The sequence below is a fragment of the Podarcis filfolensis genome (genome assembly GCF_964270895.1).
Source record: "Podarcis filfolensis genome assembly, chromosome: 1".
Lineage (NCBI taxonomy): Eukaryota > Metazoa > Chordata > Lepidosauria > Squamata > Lacertidae > Podarcis > Podarcis filfolensis.
The window spans coordinates 28,483,358-28,498,482 of NC_139604.1; the positions used below are offsets into that span (position 1 = coordinate 28,483,358).

At 40.1% G+C, this 15,125-nt stretch overlaps 1 protein-coding gene across 1 annotated transcript in view; it reads right to left on the minus strand.

Annotated features, from left to right (window-relative positions):
- Positions 1–15,125, minus strand: part of SCN2A (sodium voltage-gated channel alpha subunit 2) — a 96,420-nt gene that overhangs the window by 12,951 nt on the left and 68,344 nt on the right. The window contains 3 exon segments of the mRNA XM_083577617.1: positions 2,325–2,498; positions 4,603–4,757; positions 5,856–5,976. Coding sequence (XP_083433743.1) covers positions 2,325–2,498; positions 4,603–4,757; positions 5,856–5,976 — 450 coding nt within the window.

Consider the following 15,125-nt stretch of genomic DNA (forward strand, 5'->3'; position numbering starts at 1 on the left):
AAAATGGACACAAAGGTAAATGCTTTAGTTATTCTCATTATAGAAGAGTTTGAAAAAGAATTTTGCCTTGGCCCAGCTAGTGAATTTAAACAGGTTATCTGCCACTATGCAATGGCAGACCCACCAAGTGTCCCTATTTTCCAGGGACGTCCTTGATTTAGAGAAGCCATCCTGGTTTCTGACTTAATCCCACCCAGAATGTCCCACTTTCCCTTAGGATGTCCGGATTTTCATTGGAGAATTGTTGGAGGATATGGAGCTATCCAACCCCCGAGCCATCTGAAGCCGATCCTGTATAGGGATTTTAAAAAAAATGTTTAATGTTTTATTATGTTTTTATATGTTGGAAGCTGCCCAGAGTGGCTGGGGCAACCCAGTAAAATGTGTGGGGTATAAATAGTAAAATTATCATTACGGGACATCCCTATTTTCATTGGAGAAATGTTGGAGGACAGTGAAGTAGTGTGGGGGGTGCAGAGGGGGCCGGCCGCACCGGGTGCAACATCTGGGGGGGCGCACTCGCACTCGCAGCTCTCTGCCCCTACCTGGCTCACTCAGGGTTAGGGGGCGCAAATTACTTGCCTTGCCCCGGGTGCTGACAACCCACGCTACGCCACTGTTGGAGGAACATATGCATTGGAACATATTGTTGATTCAAGCCTTGTCAGTCAGAGGAATTTGGCCACCCTCCAGGTGCCCGGCTTGAATCCTTGTGACCTCCTGTCTGCGACTCCCGGCAGGATCAAGGGAGGTCTCCAATCGGCGATTCTTCTTCAAACGTGAAAGAAGAACACAGCCACTCCTCCTCCCTCACTCCCTGCCATCCCCAGGGAGGGGAAAGAGACAGACAGAAATGTATTTACATGCCTTTATTTCTGTCTTTCCTCAGTGCAGAGAACAACATGTCTGCACTCTCTGATACCCAGCTGCAGAGAGAGAAAAACTCCACCCATGTACTTCCAGTACAGGGTCATGTGACACTCTGAGCTAACATCCGGTGCTCAGAGCACATAATAGACTGTCCCTTGTTCCCACGGTACAATCCAATAACATCAGCTTCCTGTTTGGCTTTCCAGCCATCTGGAGCACTCAGCAGCATTGCTCCTTTTTCGTAACACATATTTTGGCATTTTAACGGTGTCTTGTGTGCAGGAAGGGTAAAGGCACGCACACTGTCTCTACAAAGTGAACAGCTTCTTCTGGATTGAGGGGAAGTGCTTCTACATAATTCGATTTTCGACTGAGCAACGCTAATGCCGTTTCTAAGGGGAGGTGCAAGACCATGCTTAAAATGCCTGCCACTTGTTCCAGGGCATAATTTTCAAACCCTGAATTATGCATGCAGTTGTTTGCGTTCAGGTGTAAGACGAAGTAGAAGTGCCTGTCTTTTGATCTGGGATGTTATGTCAGGCTGCATGGCAGTTTATGCAAATTGCTGCCATCAGCTTGTTGCAAGGGATTTACTGCAGTGTTTTCTAACCAAAGCCCCTTTCTTGCATCAATCACTCAACAGGGCTCCGTGTGTTGAAGTCGATGCAGAGCCCTGCTGCTGGCCCTGTCCCAAACATTGTGCAGCTTCCCCAGCCCCACCTGCAACTTCCACATGTTGAGCAAAAGGAGAGTTTTCATACGTAGACATCTATGCATATAGGCTTCCATCGGATCAGGGCACCCATAGCATCAGGGTTCTCAATCTATGGAAGACTAAGTGTGTAGGTGTCCCTGTTGTATAGATCCATGTTGACTACAATCCAGAGTTTTGCTATGGACACCATCCACAACTTTACCATGGATTCCAAAATATAGCCCCAAAAGGTGCGTGCGCACAGAATGCTAGTGGATGGATCTGGATCTAGCTTTGGACCATGCCATTACAGGTAGATATAGATTTCATTATCTCTGAAGTTTTTCTTAATAACATGGGGGAGGACACATTTTTTTATTAAATTCATATAGCAATTTCTTCTGTTTAACTGGTAAATTCAGCTTGTACTAGTTCGGAGTGGTTTCGTCAATGCCGCAGCACGAAAATAATTACCCCAGCCAGATAACCACACTACTAAGGCCCAAATGGCTATTTTCTGGAAGTAATTACATCCCTGGTTTCTGCAAGTAGTGGCCACACTGCTTTTGTTCACATTATACCATCCTATTATGCAATTCTGGATTAAAGTTACTCGTGATTCTTGCAAATGTGTTCACTTTACTCCACAATTCATACAAAATAGAAAAGAATCCATGGCACAGTAACTGTAGTTAATTCACCATAACTCATTTTCATAAAGGTAGATTGCGTATTCAGCTCATAGAAAAAGAATACGTACATCAACAATGAGGAAATCCAGCCAGCACCAGGCATTGGTGAAATACATTTGAAAGCCATAGGCCACCCACTTCAGAAGCATTTCCAGAATGAAGATGTACGTGAAGACCTTGTCAGCATACTCCAGCATGGTCTTGATAGTCTTGCGCTGTTCAATATATATGTCTTCAAAAGCCTGTAGACGAATACACACACACACACACACACACATATTGGATGGATTTTAGTTTGACATTAATCTTTGAATTATTTTTGTTTCCCTTTCTAGTATTTGAAAATTCAGTCCCCTCTTCCTCTCTGTTGTTTGACATTCACGGGGGAAGGAACGAAAACATGCTTTGCACACAGGAGGACCAAGTTACAATGTTTAGGTAGCAAGTAATGGGTCTTTTTGAGACCCTGGAGAGCTGCTACAAGCCACAGTAGAAAATATTGGGCTAGATGTACATCGTTTAACCTTCCAAAGCAGCTCCCTGTCTTCCTTTCCTCCATTCTGCAGAATTATTATTATTCAGCAGTTAAGGGTCACATTGTTGGAGCAGACCTTGTGGGATCTCTAGCGCAACACCTGTACAGTGCACAAAATCTAGAGCTGGAACATTCCAAACTGATGGCTGTCCCATCTCCATTGTTAAACTTCTTACCATCAAGAAGTTTCTCTCAGGAATTTGGGTGAAGTAATAATAATACCTTTACTGTCAATGTACAACCTGTGTACAGTGAAATTAACCGAGCCTCCCCCCCCCCAACACTCAGTCTCATTGCACTCTGTGTTCTTGTCGCACAACACACTAACCCTGAAAGTCAGTTGCACTATATTATTTTCCATTCAGCAGCCTAACAGCCCACAGATAGAAACTGTTTTTTAGCCTGTTGGTATGACTGATTATACTTCTAATCTCCTGCCCGAGGGCAGAAGATTAAAGAGGTGCTGGCCAGGGTGTGAATTGTCCCTGAGAATTTTTCTTGCTCTCCTAAGGCATCGATCCCTTACGATGTCATTTAGTGGACTCAGGGGACAGCCCATGATATCATGTGCTGTGTTCACCGCCCTCTGTAAAGACTTTCTGTCTGTGGCTTTCAAGCCAACGTACCACAATGTGATACAATATGAGAGGACACTTTCTATTGTGGACCGGTAGAAGGAGGTCATCAATTGTTGTTTAACATTGTTCTTTCGCAGGACCCTGAGTCTCTGTTGGGCCTTCCTAATCACCTGAGTTATACTGTTTTTCCAAGTGAGGTCTTCACTAAGGTGAATTTAAAGGAAGTACTACTATGTTTCCTCTTTAAAATAAACATACCCAGTTCTTTCAGCTTTTTCTCACAGTACTTGTTTTCCATACCCTTGACAATATTCACTGCCCTCCTCTGAACACCTTGTTTTGCCTACATTCCTCTTCAAGTGCAGCATCCATATCTACACATAATGTTCCAGATAAGTACTACTGAGGAATGAAGTGGAACAGAAAATGTCTGTTGGAACTCTTGTGTTCCCAGATACACCTGCCTGGTATGATGTCAAGACTTGTTTCAATTCATGTCAACAGATTCTAGCAGAAATAATAATAATAATAATAATAATAATAATAATAATAATAAAAAAATTATACTCTGTCCATCTGGCTGGGTTTTCCCCACTCCTTCTTCCTGTATCTTCATGTTACTTGGCCCACTTTGCCTTTCTTGTTCTATGTGCTACGCTAATTCAACTCCTTCTGTCAGTGGACAGTGTAGCCCTGACTCATTGATAGTGATGGTGTAAAGCTATCCATAAATAGCCCAGGCATTGGAAAGAAGGTATAAACATTGGAAACAATGGAAACGAAATAAACCAAGGAGATCAGGTGAAAACCAGGGGCACCAACTTGGGCCTTATGGGTGCCCAATGGCACCTGCGACATAATGTTGTTACAGGCAGGGCCTTGGCTGTTGCTTCTGAGGTCTGGCAGGGTCTTGGAGGCCACGTACGAGGCCTTACGAGACCTCCAACGTTGCCTCGGAGGTTGCGTTGGAGACCGTAGTGTGGGTGCCAAGCACCCAATTATTATTTTTTTGTGGGTACTAGGGCTCGGAAAGGGTCCTCTATGGTTGGCACCAGTAGTGAAAACTAACTCAGGCTCCTGAACATGAATCTTTCCTCCCTTCTGCCTTGTCAGTGTGTGAACTCAGGAGAGCACTGGAAAAGGTGGTTATTCCATCTTTGGTCACCCTCCCCTGACACAACTCTATGGTTTGCTCCTTAAGGTTCTGTGGTAAAGAACGGTTTTCAAAATTACCAGAGCACCACTGCTGAGAAGAATCATGAAGACAATAAAAGTCTCAAACCAATTATGTTCTACTATTTTGTAGCAGGTCTTCCGAAGATTCCACCATAGTTTTCCTTTCCCGTCTTCTACGCTGACTTGGCAGCACTTGAACTTCCGAACACAGCCTGGCAAAATGCGGCAGGAGGATGTGACAAATGAGAGTAGCATAGTAAGTTATTCCGAAGCTACAGTTAATTAACAACATTTTCTATGGTCAGTCTTGAGTAGAATATATTCTATACTAAAATACAGTCCTAAAATAGTTTGTCCATTAAAATTAAAACTCACTCAAGTCGGCTCAGTTGTTCGGGGAGGGGGGAGGGGGAAGGAAGATAGACCAGCTTAATCTATTTTACATGCCGTGAAATCTCCAAGTGGATCCCATTTGGAACAGATCTACTTATTTCACTGTATACTAATACAATATGTACACTGTGTCCCAACACAATACAATTTTTGAGTGTGGGCTCTTATAGAAACAAAATGGCACCATTCACTCGCAAGAGTGAGGCATCACCAGGGTAGGGAGAAACCTAAAGTTTGCAGAACCCTACAGTCTGCAGAGGTACAATTTCTTTTAAGAAAAAGGACAGCCCAATGAGGAGGACAGAGCATACTCAAGTGGCTACAGAATACCGGCTGACAATTTGAGATTGAGAAATGCAACTGTGCATCCTGAAAGAAGGCATGACTGACTAACACTACAAACTGCAGCATTTCGTTTCTTGTGATGTATAAAGCAATTTGTGTTCCTGTTTGTGCTCTGTATAATAAGCCTGATTACATTTGAATGAAACACACACAACTCTTCCTCATTAAGAATAAGCTAACAGTGTGCAGTTTAGAAGTAGGGTTAATTAATTAATTAATCAGAGGATTAATTCTTCCCACAAAAATTTTGCCTCCACAGGACTCTGTAAGTGTGAAATCAAAAAACAAAAACACATAAAGCATAAATATATATTAACTTGGATTTAATTTTTTTTGGGAACATTTTTTATAAGCTGGATGTTAGAATTTGTCAAATATTCATAGGGTTGCTGGGTCACGAGAAGCAACTCTGGGTAACAGACCAACAGTGTTTACCTTGGAAGCAAACGCTGGATCTGAAGCTGTGCACAACACAACTTACATCATTGCTAGCATAACAGGGCAGGAATACAGATAAGCAAAAACAAAATGCTGCCCAAAACAAAGTAGTTTCAATTTTTTATATTCCTCACCTTCTGTAAAACAGGCTTCTGGTTCAAGAGATTCTTCTGGTTCGGCTTCAGGTTGCTCTCCAACTTGAGGGACTCCAACGTCAACTGTGCTACCTTCAGATGAACTAGATGCATTTAGTTTCTGCAAATAAAAGCCCCATGTGAAACTGTTAATTACCATTCTATTTCTTATAGGACTGGGTTGCACTTAATGCATTCCAAAATGCTCTCTGTGTAATTAAGAGCTCTCAAATGAAGAGCAGAACTGTGGAGGCCAGTTTGCTTTCCTGTATGTGAGGCCATAAGTATTATTAACCACATCAAGCGGGGGGTTTTTTCCCCCATGATGGAAGGGTTTCGGTATATTCATAGAAGGAACCACCATTTTGAACCAATTTGCTAAGAAACTAAGCCACATACTGAACTGACAGTTCTGAAGTAACACTAATTGGTAAGATAGAGACAGAGAGAGAGAGAGCACCGTGAATTGCAGAATTTTCCCCAAGTTGCGGCAAAAACTGAAGGAAGCATTTTCATGTCAGATGCAGGTACAGTACGCATATGATGCAAACTATGTTTAACCCTTTACTTCCTGTTGACATGAAAAGACAAATTATCAGTGTATAAGTACTTCTAAGTTTCTGAGGTTTCAGAAAGGAAAGCAGCGTATTAATTCCAGAGCGGGAGCCATTATTTCGCATTCTCTTTTGCCAATGCACTTGCACAGCTGAGTGTGCATTTTTTAAACTACTTTTTATTCTTGCATGGTACACATATGTGTCCTCTTTGGTACTTAGATAATTGTGTGTATTTTTACGATAGCATTTAAAACACAATTTTTCAAAAATGCTATTTTTGGAGGGAAAGAGATTGTGCCAATCATGAAAAGTGACGTCATCTAAACTTCCAACTGGTTTCCTGATGTGATTTAGGAAAGCTAGCAGGCTGCTGCATTGGCAGCAGTAGACAAATATGAGTACCATAGTGAATAAAAGTAGAGCTGATAATCGCATTCTGTAGCATTCTACAATGTTATTACCATGGTAGTGTATAACATCAGTAAATGGCTGCATTGGTAAGTAACTATCTTTATGTGGGGAATGATGTAAGCAGATGGTGAATAACGCATACTGGTGTCAATGTACTATTATAAAAAGATCATTTTTTACATAATACTCCAAAAAAAAAAGCTGTCGGCATTATTCATCGGAATCAAGCTTTTTCACGAACTCTTAACCAGCTAAAATATTAGTTTGATGAAGAAAGTACTTTACCAGTTTTGAGGTGTTCCAGTTTGAATTTTATTTAAGCAGCAGAAAGAATTGGTTACCATTCTGAATTTACTATTTTTTTAAAAAGCCTCAGATTATCCTCAAGCTGTTTCTACCAATCAGCCCTTTCTAGTCTATTTTCTGGTGGTTTCACTAACTTCTGGATCAATAAAATTACTTTGTTTCAGAAGACTATTTGGCATTTCATGGGTTTTAAAAATTGATTTTTAGGAGGTATGAACAGGTTCTATTGGTTGCATCAGAATATAATTTATAATCTGCTCTCTGTTTTGTTTTTATAAAAAGGCTGTGTAATGGTACTTGCAGGGAGAGGGGCAACGGAATTAGATTCAAGATAATCTTTTTGTTCATCTGAGTCCCTTGTTTTTATAGGAAACAAAAACTGTTGTTGTTAGTTTTACACTTCCAGAGGAAACACACATTCAATTTTCAATGCACTTTAATATCAATAAACAAAATAAAGGTCAATGGGGAACGAATGCTATCCCCATGTACACTAGCTGTATAGAACCATATAAAACAACATAATATTCACACAAGTATAGTATAAGGGGACTGCAAGCATTGCACTCTTGTTCAACGACAAAAGGAAGTTTCTGATAATATAAAAATAGTAACCACACCATCCAAAATTGGAATAGGCTATCTCAGTACAGTACTTCCAACATACCTGTTTATCTCAGACCAATAAAACCTGGGATTAATCATTTATCAATAATAATCTTACTAATACTGAACACTAAGCAGTTTCCTGATAGTATGATCTTAGCCACCTTGTAGCAAAATGCATATTGTGGCCTTTTATCAAGCCGGGGGTGAGGGATCAATGTTGGGAAAGTCCAGCACACTCTTGAGTGCAGCTTCAAAGGATATATTTTGTACTTAGGAACAACTGATGTACAATATCATTTACGAAGTGCAAATGTATATAAATCATAACTCTTTGCCACAAAATAGAGAAAAACAGTTGCAGGAAATTCACTGCAACAGTATCCCTTGATATGCAGCCATCTATCCTAAGTGGAGACTAGAAAAGGCTTTGGCTAAGCTCTGTTTTATAGAAATGGCCACAAATCATAAATTGCACTATATTCTGCTTACAGATTGGTATGAAGTATATGCTCAGAAATGAAGTTCAACCAAAATCAAAGGGAACGGCTTCCAGGTAAAGATGTTCAGGCTCAGGTACTTACATAGGGCAGCTATGCATACTTAAATCCCAAGAAATCCAGTAGCATGTAAGTACAGTGTATAATTTTATACATCAGATGCACAAATAGATTTTTTGTATGCACTGACTGCCCCATTCATTCCAATCGATGGGCTTAGTCCAGCTGTACATGGAACGCACAAGCAGATCATGTTGCAATGAATTCTGATTTCGATGCACCTGTGGAGCTTCTATACATAAATGGAGCTCCTGTGCTTATAAACCACCGATAGACTGAATCAGAAACACCTGTCATACGTAATCTATGCAATTCACGCTTAGTCAATAGATGTATATAGAACCATAACATCCTAATTTTTTAATAGTTTGAAATTGTAAAATATTTTGCTTGCATCATTCCAAACTGCAGGGGTGGGGGTATTTTTAGCATTAATGCTGCAGAATTAGCAGAGCAAAAAGCAAAAAAAGCAAACCAAAATCATGATGAGTCTATTCAGAAAATAAAGAGAAATCTTTAGGTTGGGTTGTGGGTTTTTTTTTTGGAAGAAAAAAATTGTTTAGTAACTTGTGAGCAACGTTAAGTCCAAAGAATAAACAAGTACAAATCTCAGTCTTTTTTCAATCCTTGAAATTATGTGTAGTTCATTCATCAAATTAGTATATTAGACATTTCACATGCAAACACAATGATCAGGCAAAAGTCTAAGATACCATTATCTGAAACGCAAACAGCCACTTTACATTCATCTTGGTTGAGGTACAAGTCTACATTTCATGAATTGTAAATTAAACCTTTCAGGTTTCTTCTCAGTGAGAAATTGGCATGTTTCTTGCAACAGGCTGTAATAATAATAACAATCTTATTAGTTAACCGAGCCTGAAGTGGACACTGCGCAGCACCCAAGCAACTCAGAAAGAGAAAGCATCCCAGGTTCGTGAGATTTGTTTGCCTTATTCAAAGATATCATTTACGCATAAAACCAGAGAGTGATGTCTGCCCATATGATGAGGCAAGCCTGGGATTGTCGGGGGTCAGGATTGGGGGAGTGGGTGTTAAAAGTAAGAGAGGCACATTCAGAGGTTTATACAGTACACACTGGTTATGTTGGAAGCACTCTCTTTAAATCTGCCCATTTTGAATCTCCAGTACTTCAAAAGGAAAGTTTGTGATAAGGCGTTAAATACATCCAGTACATACTAATAGAGCCAAAAATTATAGGCAAGTCATTAAGAGTTTTCATTTCTGAGTTGCTCTGCATTGTGGCACCTTTGGCTATATAGAAATAACGGTATATATAAAACCATCCCTTATTTTATTTATTTATTTGCTACCTTTCCTCCTAAAAAAGCCCGGCCAGCCCTTATGTAGCAATGTGGCAGAGATGAACTGCAATGTCACTTGTCTTTTGAGGTTGTGCATTATGAATATACACAGGGAATATCTAAAAGGGACATCTTCCAGATTTTAGGTAGAAGGGTCTGATTGACTGAACTTGAATTGATTAAAAATTAAAAGAGTGTAATAGGGCACATAGTAGCACCTCTTGAAAGGAAATATACTATTTTGTGTGGGTGGTGCCCAAAGGGTCACAAGTGTTGAGTTGAGCTGTAGAATGAAATAAATCCAGTTTCACTAAAGGTACATCAGACTGGAAGGAATGGATGTTGTAATTGTTGTTCCCATTGCTTTTATGTACATTTGCCCATTTTCTGGGCAAGAAGCCCAGGAGGATGAATTCAGCAGGATATACTTCTGACTAAGCATGCAGAGTACTTTTCTGCCCCATCTTTCTACCTTTGCAATACAGAATGTCAACCATAAACATCCTTACAAAAAAAAATATGATAAAGCAAGATTTCCCTCCAAAACAATATGCTATGGAAAATATGCCACAATTTAAAGGATGGTTAATTTATTAGAGTTTAGATATTGTACAAACCTTAATATTCTGGGTATTTGGGGGGGTATCTTAGATGCATCAAAAGGTACGCTGCTAACAGAAGAAATAAGCACAATCTAGAAACATTCTAAATTGGTTTTGGTTCTGAATACCTTCTGCCTTTAATATACCAAACAAGATTTACAAATGCGAAGAGGTTTGGCAATACTGTTATTCGTGTACACACCTGACTTGCTGGTAGCTGTATCATGGTTTCATACAGTAATAATGTATAACAAAAGAGGTAGGGTGGGCAAATCCATAATGGCGCCTTCATAGTTGGGTAGAAGAGGGGATTTCAGAAGGTTGTCATGCAAGCCACACTGCTGAAATTCCCTCTTCTACACAATTATTAAAGATACAGGCATCTGGTCTCAATTTTCATCTGACCATGCTAAAGGGAAGTGCTTTTTTAATTATAAAATTGAAACTAAAATAAGAAATAAGTATGGTCAACGTGGAATTATTTCGGGATGCAACAAAAATACAAGACTATTTAATTATGCTCTTAATAAGAGTGTTTTAAACAATAACAACTGCGCACGAACCCCACATTTGCATCAATTTACATAACTTGCATGCTCCTTTGAAATGTAAGCATTTGTGGGGTGGGAATGGAAAACTACTAAGCAGAGCATCTGCAAATGATCTCAATATCTTATTTTAATTAAAACTGATTTTCGAAACCTGCCATGCTATGGAAATTAAATGAAAGAGGTGGAAGGAGCTATTAAAGGAATGGTAGGAGAAGACAAACACATACAAATTGATTTTAAATGATTTGGTCTTATCATATACCTACAGAAAAAAAATCCCCTTAAATTGAGGGAAGTCGTGATTTCTTAATTTGCAGCAAACCTTTTTGCATACAAGTGGCACAGACACCAATATCCGGCAACAGCAATCAGCGACACACTTATGCATGTTGCTTCACTGTAGTAAATAAACACAGGGGAAGGAAAAACACTTCTGGGGGGCAATGCCTGTGGAAGAATCTGTGCCACCCCCTTGCATGCTTTTCAGGTCCTGTTTACATAGCTGCAAAGTAGTCCACCCATTTTCCCCAGTGCTTATTATTCCCAAGACTGGGACATATGTTTAAAGGGCCAAACTATATGTTATGTGTAGTTTGGCATTGTGTGAATCATTAAAAATAATTAAAATGGCAGACATAGGACGGATCAATATCAGGACTATGGTGAAGTTTTCCGCTTTCACTTTTTTAAAAAAACTTTTTTTAAAAAATTGCCCCTCTTCTGAAACTATTATTTCTGAACAGACTTCCCTCCAGATGAAAATAGCACCTGGTGAAGGGTATTTTATTTTTGTGCTTGCAGCTGCAGGGTGAGTGTTTTTAACCTGCAGCAGTAGCGTTTTGCTAGTCGAATTTCCCCCGCCATTTCGTTTTGCGTGACAAAGTTTCGAAAAGTTGCTGAAGTGTTATCTGTTTGTATTCGTTGTACAGCTTAATGGCAGGCTATAAGGTCACACACGCGTTTTAGCTTGCAAAATAAAGCTAGTTATTTTCATTATAAACTCAGAAATCATGCACACCACCCAACGACATTAATTGTAAGTACAGTGGTATAAAAATACCCCTTGGCTCGATTAAGACAGGGGTGGGGAACCTCAGACCCGGGTGCGAAATGCAGCCCTCTAGGATTTCCTTTTGGGCCCTTGGTCTTCTCCTGGGCTGTGCAGAAATGCCCACCCACCAGTGGCCTCTGTCTTCCAGCAAGTTTCCTTTGAGATAATGTGACCTGCAGGATGAAAAGATTCTCCACCCTTGGATTAAGCAATTAATCCCTTTGCTTGCCCAACATACTTCGTCTCCCAGTTACACCTAGCAAAACAAATGCTTTTCAGGTTGAACAAATTGCATGCATTTCTTCTTCTTCCTCTTGCTATAAAATTGCATGATACTAAAGAGTGCGGCTTAACTGGAGTCTGAATACCTACAAATGTTGGACTTGCCAATCCTGCCTGCCCATGCCGTGATGCGAGTCACCTGACTCGGCAGAGAGCAGCCGTGTAGCTTTCAAATATTGCAATGGATGGGGGGGAGGAAGATGGCTGAGTAGCATGCAAGCCAATCCATATCCAGTTAAAAGGTGATCATATATAGAGGTAGAACAACTTGCTTAAGTAACCTGTGTAAAATTGATGCTGCTCGTTGCTCTGCTTGGTAAAAACAAAAAGCACCAGAGCTGCATTCCTGAATGATCCAGCTTGATTTTAATCCTGCGAGAAGTAAGAATGGTAGGACATGAAGTTTATAAAACAGTATCTCCGCTTTTGATTTTGGATTATTATTACGTATGACTTGGCTTACAGGTATTAATTGCACGTCATCTAAAATAACACAGGGAGAAAGGTGTATTCATTGCCTTAATAAAAATGTCCCTCAAAATCATGCACTGTTAAATGTTGGTAGAATTTGATTGCAATGTACAGAGGTAAATTAGAAGCTGGATCCTAAAACAGAGGAGATTCCTGCAGAAGCTGCATTGACTTGCTGGACTGGATTTTCAAATCACAAACCTGAAATTAGTTTCAAGGTCACACACAAGGCTGGAACATTCACAAGTACCTTTGGAATGGAACCCTCCTGTTTTCATTTAACAAAACTATGACATAGTTTTACCAAAGTTAATAAATAAATGTCTTCTAAAATTTCTTAATCTGAACAAATACATTATAACTCATCTGGATGCCTAGAATTCAATTTTTTTAAAAATCACCTTAAATGACACTGTGGAAAGCAACACTTCTTTTTGTTATTCATAGGTCCGAAGACCAATAAACCATGGACAAACAGCTTATTTAGATAAAACTTTGTGCTGGTGCCACACTGCTTGATTGCTCCTGATTGCTCCCAGCAAGCCATGAAGCCTTGGCTTGTCATTATGAATGGACTATGATTGTGGGCTGTTTCTTCCTAACAAGCCCAAATGAAGCCATGGTTTGTTGTTAGCTTGCTGATCATAACTAACTATAGAGCAACAAGCACAATCCCAATTCAAATGTAATGACAAGCCAGAGCTTTAGGGGAGAAACAAAGTGGGAGTGATTGAGCCATGTGCACTAGATTGTGTATCGAGCTGCTCAATTCCAGTAACTATACTTTATCATTTTGCGTGAACGAGGTCACAGAATGAGTGGGGCCATCTTCTTTCCCAACCAGCTTTTCCTAAGGCAGACCTATTCACCAGTCAAACTCACTGTTTTGCTCCACCAATCAAACCAGGCTACACTGGGCCACATACGGAAAGCATACAACAGATAGGGTTCCAGGTTTTTGCCCTGGGTGTTAATTGTCTGAAAGTAGGTGGCAGCTAAAGGGTTTTGAGGTACGCAAGCATACAAATTCCATGCAGCTTGAGCAGATTGTGCTGGCACAGGAAATTATTCCCCTATTACTAGGTACAGTTGTGATGACCACAATTTTTCCTCTCTGTGGCTACTAGCAGCTATGCTCTTATTATTTGGATAGGGTTTGAGGTATGTGAGCAAAGTGTCAAACATCACCCCCTCAGCTCCTCAGCCCAGATTTGCCTGGGCCGGGCTATGGCTATTTTATAAGAAAGGGGGAAAATGGGGAATAATGGAATTATAACAATGGAAGTCCCACATACAGTGGTACCTCGCAAGACGAAATTAATTCGTTCTGCGAGTTTTTTTGTCTTGCGAATTTTTTGTCTTGCGAAGCACGGAACTGCACCTCTTCAAGCAATGCACCCTGGGTATTAACGGTTTTAAGAAAAAGGAAACAAACTCTCAAGACGTTTTCGTCTTGCGAAGCAAGCCCATAGGGAAATTCGTCTTGCGAAGCAACTCAAAAAACGAAAAACTCTTTCGTCTTGCGAGTTTTTCGTCTAACGAGGCATTTGTCTTGCGAGGTACCACTGTAATGGGTAGTTGGCCTAGACTGCGGCACGGTTGTAATTTAGAGTTTGCTGTAATCTGTCCTGAGTGTCCTGACATTGTGTATGAATAGTAAAATATTTTAGCAAAATAATGGTTTGAGTTCCCCACAATGCCCTGTCTAACATTTCAGGTTTTGTGCTGCTGGGGACCAGACAACCCTAAACACAGAAGTGCTTAAAAATCAACAGCTCCAATAACGTAATGCAAGAAGCATATCACATGTGAAAAAAATCCTTCCTTCCCTCTGCATCCATGGGTCACTAATTTTATCTTTGTGCAGAGGGGATACCCCCAGTTCCAAATATAACAGCCAGGCAGACAATGAGCACAATTCCCCAAATAATTCTCTAGATCAGTTTCACCAAAACATCTGGAGGATGCCATGTTGCTGAAGGCTAACCTAGTTTTTTCAAAACTAAAATAAAATATGAGACTAGTCCATGCCACCCAGAATTCTACCTGCCATTGCTCAATCCCAAATATTATTGAGGAAAGTGCTAGAAAATCTATACTGAGGGAATGGGTGGCTGGGGGGTTATCCTCCTGACCCAAAATGTCTACATCTCAGGCATTTACTGTAGGTGGGGAAATTCCCCAACACATTCTAGGATCCAGTGTGTGTTGTTCACAGTTTGAGGGAGGCTAAAGCTAACTTAACAAATTATTATGTATACCGTATATCCAAAAATGGTTTTTCCCAAAGCATAGATATTTGTACTAAATATCCTGTCTTCTTTCAGCTTAGAATTCTAGGGCAGGTCAAGTTGACACCAAGAACTCAGTGAGGTAGAGGTCTTAGATAAATTAGATGATTAACTGTGGGCAATCTTCCCCATATGCCCTTTGAAATTGTACTGCGAATAAAGGAATTTAATTACAAGGCTACAAAACTATCACTGATTCTCATTTATTATGTAGGTTTGATACAATAAAAAAGTGGGGAATATTAAACATATGAAGT